The sequence below is a fragment of the Cariama cristata genome, unplaced genomic scaffold, assembly GCF_000690535.1.
Source record: "Cariama cristata isolate BGI_N322 unplaced genomic scaffold, ASM69053v1 scaffold9320, whole genome shotgun sequence".
NCBI classification, from domain to species: Eukaryota; Metazoa; Chordata; class Aves; order Cariamiformes; family Cariamidae; genus Cariama; species Cariama cristata.
Window position 1 is genome coordinate 20,411 of NW_009595220.1, and position 21,971 is coordinate 42,381.

Sequence of the window (21,971 nt, forward strand, 5' to 3'; positions counted from 1 at the left end):
CTGGGGTTCAGCATGGGGTAAGGCATGTCCACAAAGCAGTGCTGAAGCAGAGCTTCCAGAGTGAGCTCTGCATTGATCCTTCACTTTGACCTGTCCCTGGCTAACCCGTGTGCTGTGTCTTGGAGACAGCGATAGCACGTGCTGTCCCTTTCTCACCTGGGCAGGGCGGGAAGGGAAGGAGGTGCCTGGGAGACCTCACGGGGAGGGTGGGTCCTAGGCGGCAGTGTGAGAATAGCAATTTGGGAAACAAATCTATAGGGAACTAGGTTTTATGGAACAAATTTCTTGTTTTGTATGCAAGCCATGGGTGCAAAGGTAGACCCAAAATCTAAATTGCATCTCTAAAAACGTTGGCATTTTGGACAGAGTAATGTAACCACTGACAAACTCATCAGACTGGAGCAGGTGTAGTGACCCAGCTGCAGCTTCCCATGCATTCAGGTGAGGCCACCGTGGTCTCTGCTGCTGAGAGATTAGGCCTAGAAATTCTTCCAGTGTTGAACCTTCTAGATACTGTCAGCATTCAGTGGCCATACAGAGCCACATGTTGCCAATGGCAGGGTAGAAGGGCCCTAAGCAGCAGAGCCAGGCAGCGTGCGGTGGGTCGGGGAGCGCAGGCTTTGCTGCAGCAGAAGCTGGTGGCCAGCCCGTGCAGCGGAGGACTGTCTCTCGCCTGGAGAGTAGCCCTGCTCCTCCGGCCAAACTACTTGCTGTGCGTGTTGGCTGCAGCGAAAGCCAAAGCTGACGTGTGAGGAAGCATTAAGTAGGAAGCAAACATGCTGTTGATAATGAATGTGGTACTAGGAGCGTGGATAATAACCTCTGTTCTTTCTGAGCTGGATGACTATAAAATGCACGCGCCGTTGGACTGAATAGCCATGCCGTTGTTTTAACTTTTATGACACAACGTTGTGCACCCTACCAAACAGGATCTAAAGCTGTAAAAGTGTGGGTTGTCTAATGGGGGGCTGCAGAGATATAAATGCTTTGCATCTGAGGTGGTTGTTTGAATCTGAGTTGTTGAGGCCTAACATTTACTGGTAGCTAGACAAGTGTCTACACGAATCGGTGAACAGCTCTTCCAATTTATCTACTGCCGATGGGATGCGATGGAGTCAAGCCAGACTAAGCAGGCCCAGCAAGGTGGCCCAGAAGTGAAGTGGAGCAGGATCTGAACTGCTCTGTCTCCCCGAGAGGCGGGCTGTCCTGCTGGGAGGGGAGGCAGCGGCCTGGGGCGGGGGTGACGCTGCAGCACAGCTGCCGGAGAGCTTGCCTTGCCTTGCCTTGCCTTGCGTGGTGGCTAACAAACCTCAGTTCCCTGCTGTGCTGGCTCATCAGCAATCACCAGATCGCAAGAACTTAACCGGGTAAATATCAAGAGGTTTTAAATGCATTTTAGAGTCACTTTGGTTTTATTTTGAGTTCTGTTATGCTCTGAGAGCTTACTTCTTCGTACTTGGTGTTTCATAAGCAGATGAAGTGTTAGGTAAAAATGCAAGAACCAACAAGTTTTCTATTGAATCCTTTCTGACCAAAATCTGGGGAAGAATATCATATGCAGCAGCAGGGTGTTTATTAGTTCTGTTTCAATTGACCTGAGGTTTTTTTGACCTTTAATTTAAAGAAATGCAGGGTTTTATTTCTGTTAACTGCAGAATAATGAGATCATTTAGCTGTTTAGTAGTAGTAACTTCTTTCATCAAAGTACAGTTTAATTAAGAGGTAATAATACAGAATTTCATCTAGAAACCTGAAAACAGCATGCCAATTACTTTATTAAACAGTATTGGCACCAAGTATTTAAAACTTTCAGCTTACCTTGCCTTAATTAGCTTATTCTCATTAGCTGCTATCTCAGCCTCCAAGAAGCAAGAAGCTGGTGAAGGAAGTTAAAAATATTTCTTAAATCTCTTGGTTGTACAAATGATTTACCTAGATGAAAGAGCCTGATTACTTGAAAATGTATAATTGGACTGTCATCAAGATCATTATTGTATATGATATTAAAAAACCTCCAAAGGAAGACCCAGTAACATTAAAACAGTGTTCTGATGAAAAAACTTCTGGTTGAAATCATTTGAGATGTCGTTTTCTAAAGTGGCTACTTACATTTTTAGTGTCCTTTAGCGGATGTCAAATTCAGATACCTAGTTACAACATCGGCGCATGTAAAATAAAGTTGTGGCTCCTGAATTTTTTGAAAATCAGGCCCAGTGTGTCTTATATTGGACACTGAAAAACTAAGAGGCACGTAATTGGTCTCCAGCCTGGTATCTCATTTTATTGACACTTTGAAGAGAAGCTGGGTTACCCAGTTAATGGTGCTTATTGAATTCATTGAAAAGACTCACACTAGCTTCTTCAACTGGTGAGTATGGGCCTTCATGTTACAGGAAGTCAGGTAAGATACTCGGGTGAATGGATCTGGCAAATGGTCCAAATGAACCCAGGCAAGCAATGGGAGCTTTGCCTGTCCTGCACATTAAAGAGTCGGGCTCCAAGGCATCCCTCTTTGATAATTTAAAATCACAATTGCTGCAGGTAGAATCTAGCTGTCGGTAAACTACAATCATTTTTAAGTAACTGAAACCAGGCGCTTTGTTTCGTCTCCGAGGAATTTTTGCACACACTTTCTGTTTTAAATTCTGCTGTGTTACATGGCCCTTTGTAAACAGGCGTCTTGCTGGCATGTGGTACTTTTGAACTGTTACATCTTTTGAAGGATTTAGTTGACTTATCAAAATCCATGTTTTTAATTGAAAGAATAATTTTTTTTGAAGCTGCTGTGTCTTAGTTAACAGATTTCCCCTCCCAATTTTAATTTTATTGTACAAAGTAGCAGGAATAGTTGTCTTCAGCTCTCATGGAATCTGATATTTCATAACCTTGAGCATATGTATTCTCAGCGGTTTGGCTTTTCCATCTCTGTTTCATCAGTCTTTCTATTTTTGCCAGATTGTGTCCTCTTGGACACCTTGCTTCCACCAAACTGTAGAGCAGTGTCCTTTCCCCACTTACACAGTTTAGGGTCTATTTATAATTTATGGTCTCTGCCAGCTAAACACTTTGCAGAAAAAGCTGAAGATTTTCTTTGTTTCTTTCTCTTGCCCTCTCTGTAGTGTCAGCTCTGTTAAGAGAGTGAACAGTCAAAGAAAATTTAAGCATTCTCCTCCTTTTGTCTGAAGGATATTAAAAATACCTTTTCAGATACACCCAGCATACCCAAAGCAATTATGCTTTCTTCTGCATAGATTAAATGTTTATGGTAATGGGTGTCAAAATGCTAATCTTGGAAATCCAGAAAGAATAGGCATTGAATTTTAATGATGTTCCAAAATACATAATTTATCATGAGGGAAACATCTTTCCTCAGAAGGAAAATAGTCTGTCTAATAAAATAATGATTCCCAGCCATTTGGGACAGACCTTCTAGAGGCTGTCTTCTGTTTCTTCTTGCCAGGCAGCCTCTCGCTGCCTCCAAACACCCCAAATTCTTGCCCACTGCCTTCCCATCCCAGATAACCGCCCCAGTTTCTTGAACGCTTGCCATCATGGTCTCAGGACTTCTCACTTTCAGGCCCCTACCATGCTGCTGCTGCAACATTTCGTGTGGGTCCCCGCTGCTCCTTCCCCCTCACCTCTCCCTTCCCTAGGCTCTGTGTCCCCCTCCTCCCTTTTCTGCCATCAGCCTCAGCAGTGCCCGAACAAACCTGGGACTGGTCATGGGGCACAACTTGTTAGCCTGGCCTCTCTTCTCTGCCACACCATGCCGCCTCTTGCCTCTAATGTTGGACACTTTGCGAGTGCCTCCAAGTTTAGGGACTGGTGTATAAAACATGATAAAGCAAATCTCAAAATATCTGGGAAATTTCAGATACTGATTGTTGAACTCTGAATAGAAGCACAATGCTCTAAAAATCATAATTTTTGTATGCATCGTAAATGCAAACTTCAGTCACGTATATGTTATGTTCCTTAATTCTCTTTTCTATTTCCTCCTCAGCCCTCTTCCCCCCCTCCTTATAAGCCCATGAATTTGCGATGTGGATAGAAACTTGGGGAAAGGTCAGGTTCTGCAGAAGGGAAAGTTGGAGGGCGGTGGGTGGTGGTGCCTATACCTGCACAGGCAGCTTCAGTGGCAGGACTCTTTTCTCAGAGCATGAACATGCTCAGGAAAGGCAAAACGATGTCACAAGAAGTGCAAAGTAAAAGGACATCACAGCAGTTACAGCTCATTTCATTAAACCCCTATATTAAGAGCTCCACTCAGAAGTTAAAAAAGCTTTAGTTCTATTTCTTCCCTCTCTTGCAGGGGTTAAACTAAAGAAAAAATATGATACAGAAAGTTAAAGCTACTTCTGCGTAAGAGCTCCGATAAAGGGGCGTCGTGTGCTTAACTTGTCTGCTTTCACATTACACTTTCTATTAATTTGTTTTACCTTTTCAGAAGGTCCTTGCCTTTATTAAAAAGCCAGTACAGCATTAGAAGTTTTCCTCAAAAGCAAAGTAATTCCTAAGTTAATGGCTCCTTTGATAGTATTGTTAGCCACAAAATAGTAAAGCAAGCATTGAGAGATGAGATCTAATTCCCAAGAAAAGGAGGAGGAGGGAGACTTTCTGGAAAATTATGAAGCTGACCTTGCTGCTGTTGCTGACATGAAAGCATGTAGTGATGTGAAGTTTAAGATATTAATGCTGCAGCATTGTGAGGCTATGTCTACCTGCTTGCTGATTTAGTTAAAATCCACGTGATTACAAGCAAAACTAACAGTGTTTTGAACTATTCCACTTGTCAAGTGACTAAGTTCTTAAGCATCTTTTGAGTAGGAAAATAGTAGTAAATATGTTGGTATGACTACAGAAAAAAGTTATAGTTCCTCTTTGGTGAAGCAGAGTTCAGCAAAGCATTCTTGATTTATTTGTTTGATCAGCCAAGATGTTTGAGTCTGACTATTTTTGTTGATGCTGAAGAAATTACTACTGTCTGTTTACTGAAGACAAGTTGACATTCGTGACTTCTCTGTGGCAGACTATAAAGTGAAATCATGTAGAGAGATGTTTGAGAACAGGAGGCAGGATGGTTTCCTGACTATGGAAATGGGAAGCAAGTCTGGTGATACAAATTTTATCCTTGGTTTTACTGCTGATTTACTTGAGCAAGCGCTTTTGACAGCCCACGTCATCTGTCTGTGTCTCTTTGTCCTGTCTGTAAGATCAGAAAAATCAAATACAACTGTTCCTTTTGTAAACAAACTTGATATTTCTGAATGAAAAGTGATAAAAAGAGTGAAACATTGTAGTTGTCAAGAAAAAAAAGAGGCCATCTATACCAAGGCGGGAATTTTCATATGTTTCCATTGCGTCAATATTTTAATTAAAGAGTAATTGTTGTGGTTCCTTCTGTTCCATTTGTGATCTGAGAGTCCTTTTTCTCCGGAATTCTCAGTCAGTTGAGATTCCATTGGCAATTAGAGCAGCTTACATTTGCTGAGATGTTTAATCAGAAATTAAATAGAAATAACTTAAATGGGATGATGCTGATTAATCATCTGGCTTTATTTGCAATGTGTATGATTTCTTATATTCCTTTCATTATACTATGAACTTGTCAGATGCAAGGATTGAAAGAACTGTGATGTTTTGCTGTCAGGATAACTTTTCTCTCTTCCTTAGATTGTAACAGGGCCTTTCTCTGAGATTGTTTTGGACTGTTGGTGAAGGGGGTCTTTCATCATATGTTGAATTCTCACATTTGATTTCTGGCACAAGGAATTTCCTAAACCTAGTATGTGAGCTTAGGAAAAGTTGAAAAGAAAGTACTCCATTGTAGCTATGTACATGAAAGTGATTGTGCAGCCAGCAGTTTATTTTCCTTATAGTACCAGTGGAAGTATAACATGTACTGAATAACTGTTTGTAAACATAGGAAGGCTTTACTAAACAGTTTTTAAAATACAATCTTCAGTACTAGTGTATTTATATAACATCTCATACAGGTACCCGGAGGGGTTGTTCATAAACCGATCACAAAATACACAGAAAATATCACCAGCTTACCTTCAGTATATAAAACAGCATTTAGAAAAGAAATTTCAGGCTTTTCATCCCCCTACTTTTCTCTCTTTCTCTCTTTCTGATAGAAACTCACAGTAATAGGCCCTGCCATCTGCTACTAGATATATTTTTTCATGAGTTTTAACATTTTGTTTTTAGAACCTGAAAGATGAGTAAAATGTCAAATCACCCAGAAAATAATCATAAGCATGACAACTCAAATGTTATCTCAGCTTGTCGGTACAAAACCAGCAGGTCTGCGCCCTCCCTCTTTGCAGAGAGAGCAGGCGAGCAGGTACGCCGTTGGCATTAGCTGAAACATTTCCAAGCACCATCACGAGGCTTTAGCAGAAGATCTGCCGTCGATTTTAATGAGAGTACTGTGGCCAAAAAACGAACGGCATCGCTTTCAGAGTTTGTTCTGTAGAAGGTGAACTTCGGATTTCCTTTAGAGTTTCGTGTTGTTTGGAGTGTCTTATCGTGACTGCTGGCCTAAATAAAGTGCAGCCACCAGGCAGTCATTGAAGCAAGAAGGTGGTGACTGCACTAGCAAAATTAATTCCCAGCAAAGAAGTAAACTCTGTGCTGCATTATCATAGAAATGTCATGGGCTTCTTGCTACCCTTCTCCCTCCTCTCCTTTGGCAGCCTGGGTTTGCAGCTCTCCTGTCAGCCCTGTGGCTGCAGCATGCCCTGGAGGTGCAGCAGAGATCTCCTCCCAGGTTGTGTTTCTCTGGCGTTTCCAGCTGTTCTTTGCTTTTCCCATTCTGTTTTTCCATCATGCTGAGACTAGACTGGAGCTGAGAAGGTTTTAGAAAGGTACAGGATAAGACCTTCAGCTCGAAAAGTGCTCACAGTTCTTACCTTAATTTGGAGGGAGAGAACTGTGCAGCCCATTCGTGCCACCTCGCTGTCAAGCTACACTCAGGATCTCTTTCATTCGACAGTATGTACTGTTAACATAAGAAGTGTATAGCTGTATCATTTGCCTCCTACATTTTTAACTGTGCAAAGATAAAATTATTTTGTTGAATAGGTTCCCAGCAGCTTAAGGATGGTTTTCATAATAAATCCTCTGCAGATTTGCCACCTTTCATTAGAATAAGAAGTCTCCTTGGTGATCTTTGCACTCTCCGCCTGTGCAAAAGCCCTCGTTACAGTGTTGCAAGATTTTTCTCTTAATATTCCACTTCAGAAGTCTTGAGCTTGTTTTCAATTATCTCCATTCTGTGCTTCATTTTACTCATTCCTTTAGAAAGTCCCTTGTTCGCAGAACATTTTTCAGACTTTCCAGTGAAAGAAGATCTTTACCTTACTAGCGCCGTTCTTTGAAGCTGCCTGTGCTGTTGTTGCTGGAGCTACACTGGTGAAGAAGACAGTGGGAGAGGCAAGTTACTTCCAGATCTGAGAGGACCTTAAGAAATAGGAGGCAGAAAAGTGATGGTTCTTTCACAAGTTTAATTTTGTGACTAATACATATTTAATGAATATGCTTAGGCATAATGTTCTGGTCCACTGAAATGGTGAATAAGGCAAGTACTGCTGATGACACAGAATTGAAACCACTCGTGTTTTGTCAGCCATATCAACAAAACTCAAACTTGCAGCCCCCCGGGCCAGGGACAAATGACTGTCTCTCCTGTTGCTGCGGATCAGCTCCCTCACGCACCAGCTTTCCGGAGCCAGCCAGAGCTGGGACTTCGTGAGGTGGTGGAGGCCTCAGGCGCAGGATGGTGGAGGGCTGGAGAGCGGCCGTGTTCCCGCTTCGGGCAGTGCGGCGGTGAAAATGCTCAGCTCTGGCAAGGGAGCGATGGGAAAGGGGAGCACGGAGCAGGGACGGATGGCCCAGCTGTGGTGTATGGGCAGCTCTTACAGGGAATGGGAGCTCCGCTGGGGCTGCTGCCTGGGGCCTCTCTTGAGGCTGCTGCACAGCGGAGCCCCCGCTATCGTCACCCTTTGCCTGATGTTGTCACTGTAATGTCGTAGGCGTGATAGTGTAAGGAAACAGGCTTGACAGAGTTTGCAGATGGAGATCGTACTTTTATTAGAACCAATATAGATGAGCCCTGGGAAAGACTTGGAGAAGAGCTCGTGTGCCCAAAAATTTCTCTGATGAGGTGGATATCACCTCCATCTCTAAAATGGGTCCTATTTTAAGGAACTGTAATGTGACCTATGCCTATAAGTAAAGCTGGACTTGACTTCCATGCTAACATTTTGTTGTCATTGGGATTCCAGTTAAAAAAATAACGGTAGACAAATTACTCATATAATGAAAATGTCCAGAGAAAGTGTAATTAAAATTACTGGCTCATATTTTTCAGGGCACCAAATTGTCACTGAATTTCAAGAGTGAGGAGCCTACTAGACCTGTAAACCTTTGAAAATCTGCAGTGATTTTAATCTTTTTGTGCTTTTAAATACATTCCCCTTTCATAACATGCTTGGTTACTCATTTCTGACAATAATAATGTTTTTAATCACCTCATTAAAATCATTGTGCTATAATGGGCGTTGATTTGAAAACTCTTTGGTGACCCTTGACGTATAAATATTTCCCTTTCTTTCAAAGGCACTGCATGAGTGCCTACCTCCAAGCATGTGCATGTGTGCTGTAGCTGGCCATACACACCTGATGGGCATCTTAGTGGGCATGGTGGCATTGGGTATACGGTTGGACTTGATCTTTGAGGTCTCTTCCAACCATAACAATTCTATGATTGTATGTGCTGTGTACAGCGTCACAAATCCGACGTGTTCATTAATTACCAACTACCAAGTGCTCAGTTGAAGGCAGGCTATTTGAAGGAATGTGCACTCCAAGTCTCATTTTAGAGGTGACTTTTTGCTCTTCTGTTTTGTTCTTGCTTTGCAAATTTTTGTTTTGCATTGGAAAGCTAGGTTTCTTTGTTTCACCTGAAAAACTGAAAGAGCAAACAGCAGAGTGCAAGAGTTTGTCAGGTAACTCCTGAAAGTAATATGTAAATCTTGGGAGTAACAAATCAAGAAAAGCATATTGAAATCAAAGCGTGGGGCTGTATCTGATGAATAATAGCTTTCCACTTTCTTCCTGCATGCTGCTTTTTTGTTCTTACTGATTTAGTGGAAGTACATGTATGCTGACAGCCAGTATGCGAACGGTCTGATAAACGAGTCAGAATTGGGGGGAATTTAGGATTAAGTTCTTTGATGTGGAATAGGCTTCATCTAGGTTCTTTCTGTCTTTCTGGATATTTTTTTTCTTTGCCAGTAATTTTGAAACATGACTAAAATGCTATGTATGTACCTGACCTGAGGTAGAGAAACATAATTCTAATAGACGCTGTTCACCCTAGTGAATGGAGCAGTGGTCAGGGGCACAAGAGATCTGAATTTCATTCCTGGCTGTGTCCCAGGTTTACTGAGTAATCAGTGGAAGGTCTTTTCTCTGGTGTGTGCCTTTATTTTCCTGTCTCATGATTTGGGGAGTAAAAGAGTATTTAATAGCTGGTCATCTTTATGAGGAAAACGATGGAGTTTGCACGCTGTCTTTAATCTTTAAACGGTAAAGAAAATATCTGTTACTTTTTTGTCATATATAAAGAGCTGTTTTTAAATAGCAAAAACAATTGAAAAGACATATACCTGTAAAAATATTTATATTGTTATGTTAAATTTCTGTGCCAGGTGTGTTTTCTACAGATATGTTTATATGGTGGGTTGTTTTTTTTTTTCAGGCCCTGCTTGACACTCAGAATCTTTTGAGAGCTCAGATTACAAATTTTACTTTCAACCTGGGATTTTCAGGGAAATTTTATCACACAGGTAAGAATGAAATACTAAAATCACTTTTATTTTCATGGTGTTCTTTGTAGTATGAGGAAAGTAGGAATGATGGAGACTAAGGGTCTGAGTAGAGAGAAGGGTTTCCTTCATAATAGGATAACTAAAAAATCAAATTGTTCTTTCTTCCACGTGGCTTTGGGACATACATTTGTGTGATTTACTGAATCAAATTTTTCTCCTAATTTTAGGAGGATTAACCTTCTGTTTGAGCTGTAGTCTGTCTGGAAATAATCATGTAGGTAGAATCTGTAAACACCACTTTGCAGCAGCATTTCTCCTTTTTTTTTTTTTTTTAAAAAGAAAAAAAGTGATCATTCTTTGCATAATAGTCCAATCAGTAGAGTAACGATGTGGAAGTATGCGAGCCAGGCTGTAGTTGCTAAGAGAAAGACTAAGTGAGCCCTTCAGAGAAGTGTACTGTCCGATGATTAAGTTTCCTGAATAAGAGGAATGTTGTTCCTCCTCCTGCAAGCTGGGACGTGCAGAACTAGCAGTCACAGGGCCAGGAGGAGACCTTGCAAGAAGCAGTCCAAGCTTGGGATGACAGTTTTCTGTAGGGGTTATACATGTTACATATGTGTCATTGGACAACACAGTAAAATCAATCCTGAGAGTGAAGTAAACACATCTCTTACTGTTGCTTTGTAATTTCATTCAGTTTGAGCTAGCTCAGACACTCACTACAGAACCTCTCGCAGGAAATGGGAAGAGGGAGGCACGTGGAATAGGTGAGCGACGTTTTTCTCTGTATCTGTTTCCTGAGCGCACGGAGAATTTTAGGTGGGCTGGAACATCTCAGGATGAGGCACCTGTAATTATAGTAAGCTGCCATGCCTTAGGTGCCAGTGTGGAACAGATTGAATTCCTCCTCCTCTTTTAATAAAATTCAGTTCCTTTCAACCTGTTGTTGAGTGTTAAATTCCACCGATTAAATGAAATTTTCCATTGGCTTCACTGAGAGATTTATTGAGCTACCACAGTTTATCCTTTTGGGTAGTTTAATCTCTACTGTAGAGACACAGCAATATATATTACCCATTAAAATAATTTTATACTTAAACCACTGTAGAAATAGGGAGAAATAAAAGAGAAAGTATTAAATAGGATGTGATATAGAAGAAAGAAGGTGCTTTCTGCCATCAAACAGAAAGAAAAAGGCATGCATGCAGAATAGGACAACGTCAGAGCCTGGAAGAGAGAGACAAAAGACAACACAAGATAATGTCATAGTTGAAGGATGTTAATATGAAAAGTGGGAAGTGGGGTGATGTGTTAACTGAGACTAGGAACTAAAACTGGATTTATTCAAAACCAAAGAAAGATACACAGAGCTTGAATACGCCTAACATGTTACATAGCAGAGGGACGAGCATAACTCTTGCGCTCAGTTGTGCACCTTGGTCAACATTACTTGTCATATTAAGAAGAGAAGAGGCAGGGAAAGAAGTCTTTTATTTAGAGCTGAACAGCTGGAGAAGAAAGCAGCTGGGGCTGCACAGTCCCTCCACAGGTCTCTCTTGGGCTCAGCAGACTTCAGCTAGACTGGGTAAATGTCCAGGTTTCACCCCTGCAACCATCCAGGTGTCACCTGCATGGTTCCGAGAGACGAGAGATGCCTTGCTCCATCCATTCCCATTCCTTCTTCCCCTTTCTTTTGCCTAGAATGGCCCAGCAAAATGGCCCTGACTGCCAAGTTTGTCACCAGTGTCTCAGCAGGCAGAGATACTTTCCAGACCATTTCTTTTGCCTCAGTTGACAGTTCAGATGCTTTGGAGAGGGAACATGCGCATGGGTTTCCTGGGTTTGGCAGAGTAGGATTTGGCAAAGGTATTGCATGTTTGTAGGACAAACTGACCCAGTTACTGGCTGTAAACTGAGTGAGTTGACTCCCTCTCTGTTACAGCCCATCCCTTGCTATGGCTTGCTTCCTTTCTTGAGATGTTTTCCTCTCCCTGATCTGGCTATCGTGTGACCTTTAGGCACTCCTGTCACTTTCTGTGATAGCGTGTGAACATCACACAGGGCCCTATGGATTCGCATGGAGTCCGAAAATCTGGTGATCCTACAAATATTGACACATCATTACATATGTCTGCCCGCATTTTTCAGTCACTGCTGTAGTTCCCTCTATGGAGGTAATGAGGAATAAAATCACAACAGTGAAGGTATGTCAGACAAGATTTGCTGAAGGAAAGAGGAAATAGCAAAAAGCATAGTTAGTGAGAGTTTGGCTGTATGGGTCCAGAAAGCATTGGAGTTGAACGTTTGGCTAAAAGACTGAAAAAGGAGAATAGATGTTACCAGATGCTGAGAGAGAGAAAGGATTTGTCAAGTTTTGTTGATTGTTGGCGGGAATAGCGACAATCAGAAAAGCGGGAAGCAGGCACACCGTGAAGATGCGTTGAGCTATAGATTGTCAAAGTTCAGCTTATACAGTCTTTATACAGCAGACCATTAAGGGGTTATTTAAGTTTGGCTGCCTTCAACAGGGCTAGCCTGTCATTAAGGGACTAGGATAAATGTCTGGGCTTGGGGGTGAAGGGAAGTGTCCTGATCTGCCAGCTGATGAGACCCTTGCTGTCCCCGAGGTGCTCTCAGGCACCTGGGCTGCATCTCTGTGAGTGGGTTCTACAGAGCCGAGGTAGGGGCCCCAGCGCCGAGAGCGGGTTGTCATTGCCCTCGGGTTACGCCAACGGCCTCTGGAGTGCTGGGGGTCCCGGCCAGCCCCCACTGCCTGCACCCGAGGGAGCAGGGGCAGGGCCCTGTCCCAGTGGGTAACGGGGGCACGGCTGCTTCTCTGGCAGCCTGGGAGGACTGAGGAGCAGCCAGGCGGCTGAGGGGCGGAGGGCAGGGCCCACCGCTGCTGTGGCTGCAGCAGGAGAGGTGTGGGAGAAGAGCGGGGCCCTAGGCTGCTGCCCGAGTCATTCCTCTTCATCAGCACCGCGGTTAGAAATGGCCGCGGGGCCTGTTCCCCACCCCGCATCCTCAGGAGCAGGCAGGAGAGCACCTGGAGAGAGAGGCCTGGGGCCTCAGAAATAACTCGGTGAGCTCCAGCCGCCCTTTAAGTCTCTTCAAAGCTGCAAATTTCTGAGAACTCCTGAGCAGGCTATGATCAGAAAGGTAAGAATTAGCAGGGAAGAGAAAACAATTGTATTATGCCTAATATTTTGAAAAGACTGCTGGAAAAAATACTTCCATGTATCATAGGTAATGAAAGGAAAAGAAGTTTGATTGGGGAGTGAATTTAGTTTTGATAAGGAATACCAGGAAAGGGATGTCAACATTTTAATTTATACTCTCTATTAAACTGTCTTGTATACAATTTCTCTGATTCCATCCCTTAGCTACTAATGTTGCTGATCCAGCACGTGCATGTGAGGACTGTGTTGTACCATGCATTCAAGATGCTGTGGAAATGAGGCTCTCAGTCTTTTACTTGACCCTACTTCAGGAAAGGGAATATGTACTTGGAAACATTTAAAATCCTCAGTACTTTAAATTGTCATATTTCATTATGCTAATTTCTTTCAAACATAAACATTTGTAAGAAATTTTTTTTCTCAGGCACTGAGGAGGAAGATGAAGGCGATGACCTGCTGTTGAGATCTGTGGATGAGTTTTGGTGGTTTCCCCATATGTGGAGTCACATGCAGCCTCACCTCTTCCACAATGAGTCGTCACTGGTGGAGCAGATGATCCTCAACAAAAAATTTGCCTTAGTGAGTTATATTTTTTGCATTTTATATTGAATATAGCTATTCAGAAACCATTATTCCTGTTTTGTTGGAAAATCAGTCGTTACAGAATTTGTTTTAATCTCAATGAATTGAAAAAAAAGAAAGTTTTGATAAAGTGCTTTTGCAATCGCTCTATTTTGTGCTATGAAAATTCTGTTTCTCTACAGTTTGGATTTCCTTCTCAATTGAAGTTTGGTTTTTTTTTTTAAATACTTTATGAAAAATTTTGCATGAAAAAACTCTTTCAGAATGAAGAATTAATACGTTCCCATCTTGGAAAGTCAATATAGATAACAATTCTTCTATTTCATTATTTTTCTAAATAAAGTTTTGTCCAAATATCCCATTGTTTAGATTAGAGAAAAATCCAATTTTCTAAAAGAATAAATACTTCATCAAAACCTGTCAAGTGACTTTATGAAAACACTGCATGTTAGGATTAATGAAGTGTGCCACATTTTCAAAGATACTTTTCTGCCGTGATATCTAATAACATCTTATATATTCCTTTTGGATCAGCTTTATAAAAATTTGTTTTGAAGAGCATTGCCTTTACTAATTATTTATTCACAGCAAAGCTCTGAGAAAAAAAGTTTCAGTGAGTATATAAGTAAAAATTAAACTAGATCTTTAGGTCTGATTATGCTAGAGAAACAGATTTACCTTTTATCTACAGTTAATTTCATGAATAAAACCAAACCGAACTGCCATACAGAGTGCCTGTTATTTGTCTGAAGAAATGGTCCAATGTAAAGACATAAAGAAGTGTTATATCAGAATATCTCAGCAAACAGAACTTGTTTGCTGCAATACTTGTACTCTTCCAACAGTCTAATTTTACTTCTCCCTTTTCAAAATACACTGGTTGCTCTTTAGCTGGCAGATAATGACTTTGTTCCTTGAAAGAGCAGGGGCATTTGAAATACCCGAACAAGAAAGAGTGCACTTATGGTCGTGTGTCAGTGAGTGTAGGAGGAAAGTATAGACCTAGAATATCAAGTAATTAAGAGTTGTGTTTGAAAACTTTGCTTTTAAGTAAGGTATATGCTTTCTTTTGACCAAAGATTTTACCAAGTTCACTGTAAACTGTAGTTGTACTGAGACCAGCTCAATCTTAATATTTCCTTTAAAGAAAGCACTTCAGTAGAAGTTAGAACCATGAAAATTTAAAAATCCTGCTTCCCATATTCCCTTTTTTTCTGTGATTCTGTGTACTGTTGGAAGTGCCACTGGAAATTAAATTAGTTCTTGTAGTTCTGGTGTGACCTAAGGCATACTCTGGGATTAGTCTACAGTATGTAACTATTAAAGTATGTTATTAGAATAATGAATTTTCAACCCTGTTTTAGATAACTTCATCAATTTCTATTTTCTTCACTACTTTCAATGCTCTTAATACTTACAGATACCTTATACTAAATGATTTGCATCTCTGAAGCTACATATAGACATGAAGCTACTCATTATGTTTCATTTGCTTAAAGCATTTAAATTAATAACAAAGATAGGTATCCTCCTTTTCTGAAAGAGGCTGAAATTGCTGATGCCTCATGTATTATCAAACCGAATGTGTATGTTGTGTGTGAAATGCTGAACTTGGGAATTACAGTCACTAAGAAATAACGGAGACGCTAATACATTGAAGATGATAGGCCCATAATTAGAATGAAAGATTTTAATTACATATTTATTACTGCATACTGTAAAACTTGAGGGAAGAACCCTTAAAAATCAGCCATTGGCTGTAGCTGAATGGAGGAGATTAAATGGGACATTAGAGAATGCAATTTCTTACATGTTCTGTAAAGATTTTTCTTTCTGATGTTTACACATGCTTAAGGGAAGTAGAAAAGATAAAAAGAAGATGAATTGAAATATCTATGATGGAATTAAATAGTGTAAAACTGCGTAACTGATGGTGTATCCATTCTTTATCTCTCCATGCAATAAAATCAATAGGCCAGATCTTATTTATTCCTACTTTGGCAGATTACACGCAGGGCACCCCAGCTGTAAATCAGCAGATGATGCGCTCCCTCCCATAAGGTAAAACCTTATGCCCCGTTACGTGTGCCATAAATTACTAAAGGGAAATAATGATTTCACCAGTTTTTTAAATACAGAAAAATTAGGCTTCCCAACTGTGATTAAACCATATCTGTTACACATGCCATTACCCTAGGTTCAAAGTGGCCCTTTAATGAGGAAAAAATAGCTTTCTGCTCTTGCAGGCTTCACATTTTTAAAGTCTTATTTCTCATGTTCTTCCGGAGCAGAAGCAAATGCTACTTTTTGTGAATTTGCTTTATTTTGAGCTGGTAGTAAAATTGTCGTATTTAAATTATAACAGATACATCTAATGTTGAATCCTGACTGTTTAAGGTTTTCAGGTCCAGTACATTAGCTTTCCTGCAGTAGTCTGGTCCTCCTCCAGAAAAGATGAAGAAAGATGATTTTACGAAGGTCACACACCCATTTTTCTTTGAGATAAGACTTAGAGTTTTTCATATTCCTTAGTAACTAGTTTATTCAAAGGAAGAGACCAAAGTATCAACGAACTCTTACCTTTGCACACAAAGTATGATTAGAAAATGCAGTGAAGGTGACCATACAAATACAAACAATATAAAAAAAACTCTTAAACAGAATTCAAACGCTGTGCAAAGACAGTTTTCCTAAACCATTGCAACACAACAACATCTTAATGTATTCTGCTAATCAGACTATCAAAGAAATACCTGCTGCATACAGTTCCTTTGAAAAGTAACCTGAAAGGAAGGAGAAAAGGTGTCAAAATTCATTAGAGTATGTTGGAAACCAGAAACTGGAAAGAAAATATATTGAATGTCAAGAGAAGTTAATACCAGCAAGGTCAGTATGTAAACAAGATAAATGACAGGAGTTTGCAAAAACAAATGATGTACTACAGAAGAGAATAGTCCACAACATCTGCCTATTATCCTCAGAATTTTAGAAGTAGTTATCTTTTCTCCTTTTTTAAAATGACCCTGAAATGATTAAGCTGGTTTTTGAGTATGGTTTTATGTTTAGAGTGGACTAGAGGGGAAATGCAGTGACTCTCTGTGAAATTCATCTAACAATCCAAGTAGTTGTGTGGGGACATGTTAGTGGTAATCACACTTTTGTTATTGTAACTGCCAAATGCTACCTGTTGTGTTGAATATGTGCCAGTAATTTTCTCTCTGGATTCTCAGTTTGTGAGCAAGTTCCTTGCAAGAACTTGAAAGAGTGCAGCTTTCAGTTTAATGTAGATTGAAGAAATCAACGTAAAATACATCTATATCACTCTTCCCTACATACTTATAAAAATATTCTGTTAAAAAGACTTTTGTATTAAAATCCTGGTTTCATCTTCACCATGCTGCCTTCCATCTCGCTTACACATCAGCATATTTTGATACTACCATTATTTGCATTTCGGACCTATTCCTGATCTCTCACAAACAAAGGATTTGAGAAATGCCAAAACATCAAGTTTCATAAATTTTTGAAAGCAGTCATTGTTCTGTTATGTTTTAGGAACATGGTATTCCAACTGATTTGGGCTATGCAGTGGCTCCACACCATTCTGGAGTTTATCCAGTACATGTTCAACTTTATGATGCCTGGAAAAAGGTCTGGAATATCAGAGTTACCAGCACAGAAGAATACCCACATCTGAAGCCTGCAAGGTATAGACGAGGCTTCATCCACAAAAATATCATGGTGAGTTGTATTTATGATGTTCATATTACAACCACTCTACCATTTTATGAACAATTTATTTTTAAGTGGAAAAGCAGAGTATCCTGAAAGTTCACATTGTGAGAAGCACATATTGCTATGCATAAGTAGCAAGATATATTTGACAGTATCTTGTTAATTAAAATCAGTCTGTTGCTGATGATGTTACTGCTGATGAAAGTGGCCTCGAGGCACCCCGCTGTTAACAGTTAACAGGCTGTTAACTGTTCTAGTCCTACTGTTAATACTGGTTCAGAGATCTCAAGGAAAAAGTCAACTTTGCATCTTTTAACAGATTATTATGGGTTAGATTTCTAAGAGATTTTAAATTTGCATAGTACCATTAACTGTAAAAGAGTTTTGCTAATTTATGCCATCTGAGAATCTGGGTCTTGGTGCATAAATATTTCTTTTCTTCCATTTGTGCACTCACTGTTGCCCTCATTTTGCTTGCTGCCATACAGAAATGTGAACTGTGCTTTGCACTGTGGCTTAACCCCACAGCCGGGCTTTGCACCCAGGCAGTCAGTCTGGGTGCAGGGCAAACACTCAGAAGGTTGGGGGGGAGGGAGACACGCACACGTGACACTCCCCTCCATGCTTGTAAGGCAGCCACAAGTCAGATCACACAATTTTTCTGTATTACACAATTCACAGGGTTGTTCACTGACAGCAGTGTTTGCCAAAAGGCGTTATACACAACTGACATGGAAGGCGTTAGGCTAGTACCATCTGGTGACTGGGGCGTAGGCTATTTCTGATTCACGTATTGTCATTATTATCTGAGAAGTGTTTCAAAACTACTTTCCAAAACACTTCATGGTATGTTCTCAAGTAACTTTCTTTTGGAGCATGTAGGAGAGCAGTGAATGGAAGAGATCCTAGTGTGTGTAATGTGTTACACCTCTGGCTGCAACAAGCAGTTTTAGAGGGTCAAGTGCCTTAGCACGAGACTGCCACTTAGCTTATAACAGAATTCTGGTATTGTCCTGGAGTTACCATGGATACCGCTTTTCTAAGCAAAATATTTAAAAGTTTTGCTCTATTTTTGGATGAAGCAAACTAAAATGATCTCCAGACATCCAGAAAAAAAATTGACACCATACAGATTTGAGCTACAGTTTGTTCTCCTCAAAGCAGTAACTGCATGTAAAATAATGGGTTTGTGGATGTGCTCAGGGGGGCGTGAGACATTTGAGGAAGACTGATTGACTCTCAGAAACTCCAAAAATCTCCTTCGTAAATTTTTGTAAAAGCATGTCATTTGAAGACGCATAATGAGATTTAACACAAGGACACTGGGGCCAAAAATCTATTTCCAAGAACAGTCGTATAAAACCACCTGTTCTGGGAGACTCAAGCTTTCAGTTCTCCAGGGCAGATGCATTAATATTTTACATCTGCTGGTTTGCAATGATGAATACAGTAATAAAATAATTGTGTAAGATTTGCCAGAGCATTTCCCATCCAGTACAGCTTCATCCTCTGCCTCTGTGAAGAATTGTTCTCATATTTCATCAGTGAAATCCAAAGGTTTTTAAAACACATGTGCAAGTTTATAGCAAATGTACAAATTCCATACATTTTCTGATAATACAGAATTTACGATCTGCGGTCACAGTATCCTGGACATTACAAAAAAGATGTTGAGAAATGAAACTACAAGAAAAGTATCTACGAAACCACAGTCTGTGTCAAGTAACGGATTTGTATGCTTTGAAAGTTTAAACTGTCATATAATAAATGTTCTAAATTGGACTAAAATGTTTCAGAACAATCCCAGTTTAAGAATTATACATGAACATCATACTCAGCTGTTGGTTTTCCATAAAAAATAGACATAATTGAAATACTCTCCAGTGAATTAGTTTCTGAAGTTGGTAGGAAATATTTTGAAGTCCTATTAGAAAACCTAACTGCATTTATTAGCTTTTCCTATTCAAAATACTTGTTCTTTGCATATTTTAAAAAATACTTCTCTTTATGTGATATTTTTTTATTGCAACTGGTCTCACAAAACTAGCACATTTGAATGAGAAGCAAAACTTCCTTATAATGTGAGCATTATTCACGAAATTCATCATGTGTCAGTGTAAAATTATTATTGATGGTGATGCCTAAGCCAAAAGGAAAAAAAATTACTTTCAAATTCCTGTTTAAATTTACAACAGAGCCATCGTTCAAGTGAAAACTGGAACTGATTAATACAATATAGACTGATAATATTTCAGACTACATTTCAAATTATTTTAAAACTTTAGAAATCTTTGATGACCAGACTTCAAATACTTGGTTTTAGGATCGGGTGTTAGGGACAAAATTGGTTTGAGAAGGTTGTTAAATTGTAACTTACTCATTGAGCTCAATCTCCAGTTTCAAACAAAACGTGATGACTTTTTGGATGTTACGATTTCACTGATAATGAAAATGTTGTTGCTTTCAGTAAGCACTATTTATTGATCTGCCAGTGTATTACTTCAGCTAGATCATTATTGACTTCTGGCAAAGTTGTGATGCCCAATCTAGCCAGCGATTACCACAAAGCAACATTATCAGTTACGTGTTACTTCTCTGGCATTTATTATCTCATTAAAAGTGTAAACATTTGTGTTTTGTGAATTTCTCTTCAGTGTTTTTTTTTTTCTTTTTAAATAAATTTAGGTGCTTCCTAGGCAAACCTGTGGCTTATTCACTCACACAATTTTCTATAAAGAGTACCCTGGAGGCCCGAAAGAACTAGACAAAAGTATTCAAGGAGGAGAGTTATTCTTCACAGTGGTTCTCAATCCAGTAAGTACAGTGTAATTTTGAAATATTTTTTTTAAATTAGTTAAAGGACAAGTTACCAAACGCTTCAGGGCTAATCAGCTGGGTCTCCCAAGTAGTAATGATTAGTCAGTGAGCTCTTCTGCTTTTTCAATTAATTAAGATCTCATATTATGTATGTTCTATTAGTTGTACAAAAATAATCTTTACTTTTTTGACAACTGTTTTGTTAGTAATGCAGTAATAGCAATCTTTTTTGTTATTCTTTTCTTTTGCATGAAATAAGAACCCTGAGATTTAATTTTTAAAAGAATTCAAGCATTAAGAACTGATACTGCTATCAGACGAGTACCTCAGGTGAAGTCCATTTTCCCGCTCTGCCAAATTCATAATCAGAAATATTGAGAACACTCATTGGTTTGAGAAAGTTGCAAGCGAGGAGTGCTTGCGCTTAAACCTGTTTTGAGGACATTCAGTTGCTGATTCATAATAGCTTCAAAGAAAAGATCTAAGTAAATGAACCAGGGAGTTAATACATCTGCTTAACCTTTCATTTATCTTTAATGGAAGAGTAAACAACAAACAAGGCTATGAAACTACAGAACACTGACAGAAGAGAACAGTATAGTACTTCAAAATGGCACGGGATTAGGTCAGTTGCATCAAAACTGACCTTTTAGACTAGCTTTTAGGTGAGTTTTTCATCTGAAGTCCAAATGAAACATACTTACCTGTTTTATACAAATGTAATCACTAGAACTCATTTTTTTCAGAACACCAAAGGGAACAGAACATATTTCCACTCAAATCTTTTGGAGTAATAGCCTAAATATTTTTGTGTCCTTTTTTAATCTTCCATATTTTAACGGAAGTCCAAAGTAAAAAAGCTTCTGTCAGCTACTTTAGCAGTTTATATGCAGGTCTATTTTTCAAGCCTCAGATTCTTTCAGGCTATAGTTTTGGTTCTTTGAGAGCCGTTATTGTGTTTTGTTCTCCTTTTTCATGTTCACATAGCAGGATTAGGAAATAAAAACTTCACTTCCTCAGCACACATGTGGTCTTCTTTCTAAAGGATGGCAGCAGTCCCATTCCTAACTCTGACGATATGTGTCATTTCAGGCACAGCATGTTAACAGAGGTGAGACCTGAAAAATTTCCTTGGATGGAGGGTATTGGTACCATAGCAATGCTTTGGCAATATATGGATTTTAACTAAGAGTTACTAGCTTAACAAATGAGATTTAGAGGAATACCTATAGTAATGACATGTTGAGTCAGGACAAACTGTATTCCGTATTGAAACACAGTCACAATTTGACCAAAAACTATTTTACCATCTAATAACAGTAGGGAAACAGCAAAATTTAATGTGATTGCTCAAGGCATAAGCTTTTCAAATTAAAAGAATTAAGAGAATGGAGGGGAAGACAAGATAAGCAGTGAAACAATCATGATTGTTGGTATTAATCATAGAAGTTTGATCATGCCTGCCTAACATCCTTGAATGTGAGTACAATAATGTCTTTTTATATATTACAATTAGATGTTTGATTTCTGCATTGCAACGTAGACTGTATGATCGCCTAGTTCTGGGAAGTATGATATCCCCAATACAATACAGACTAAAAGAACAGAAGTTAAATGCACTGTTTTCTAAATACAACTGAAATGAGTATTAGGGCAAAATTGGCCCAAGACAAATTGTTGCAATCCTTTTAAGGAGTGCTTTTGAAAAGATGATGTGTCTGGTTAACTATATCTGCTTATAAATAGTTTCTAAGCTTTAAGTTCTAAGCTTTAGCCTGGCATGTAATCAATTTAAAGATTAGGATTTGCATCTTTGTGT

At 39.6% G+C, this 21,971-nt stretch overlaps 1 protein-coding gene across 1 annotated transcript in view; it reads left to right on the forward strand.

The window, feature by feature from the left end:
* LOC104162480 (bifunctional heparan sulfate N-deacetylase/N-sulfotransferase 3) overlaps positions 1-21,971 on the forward strand; it is a 49,342-nt gene that overhangs the window by 12,786 nt on the left and 14,585 nt on the right. Inside the window, exons 2-5 of the mRNA XM_009701216.1 lie at positions 9,770-9,857; positions 13,443-13,597; positions 17,156-17,341; positions 20,021-20,149. Coding sequence (XP_009699518.1) covers positions 9,770-9,857; positions 13,443-13,597; positions 17,156-17,341; positions 20,021-20,149 — 558 coding nt within the window. The remainder of the gene's footprint in view (positions 1-9,769; positions 9,858-13,442; positions 13,598-17,155; positions 17,342-20,020; positions 20,150-21,971) is intronic.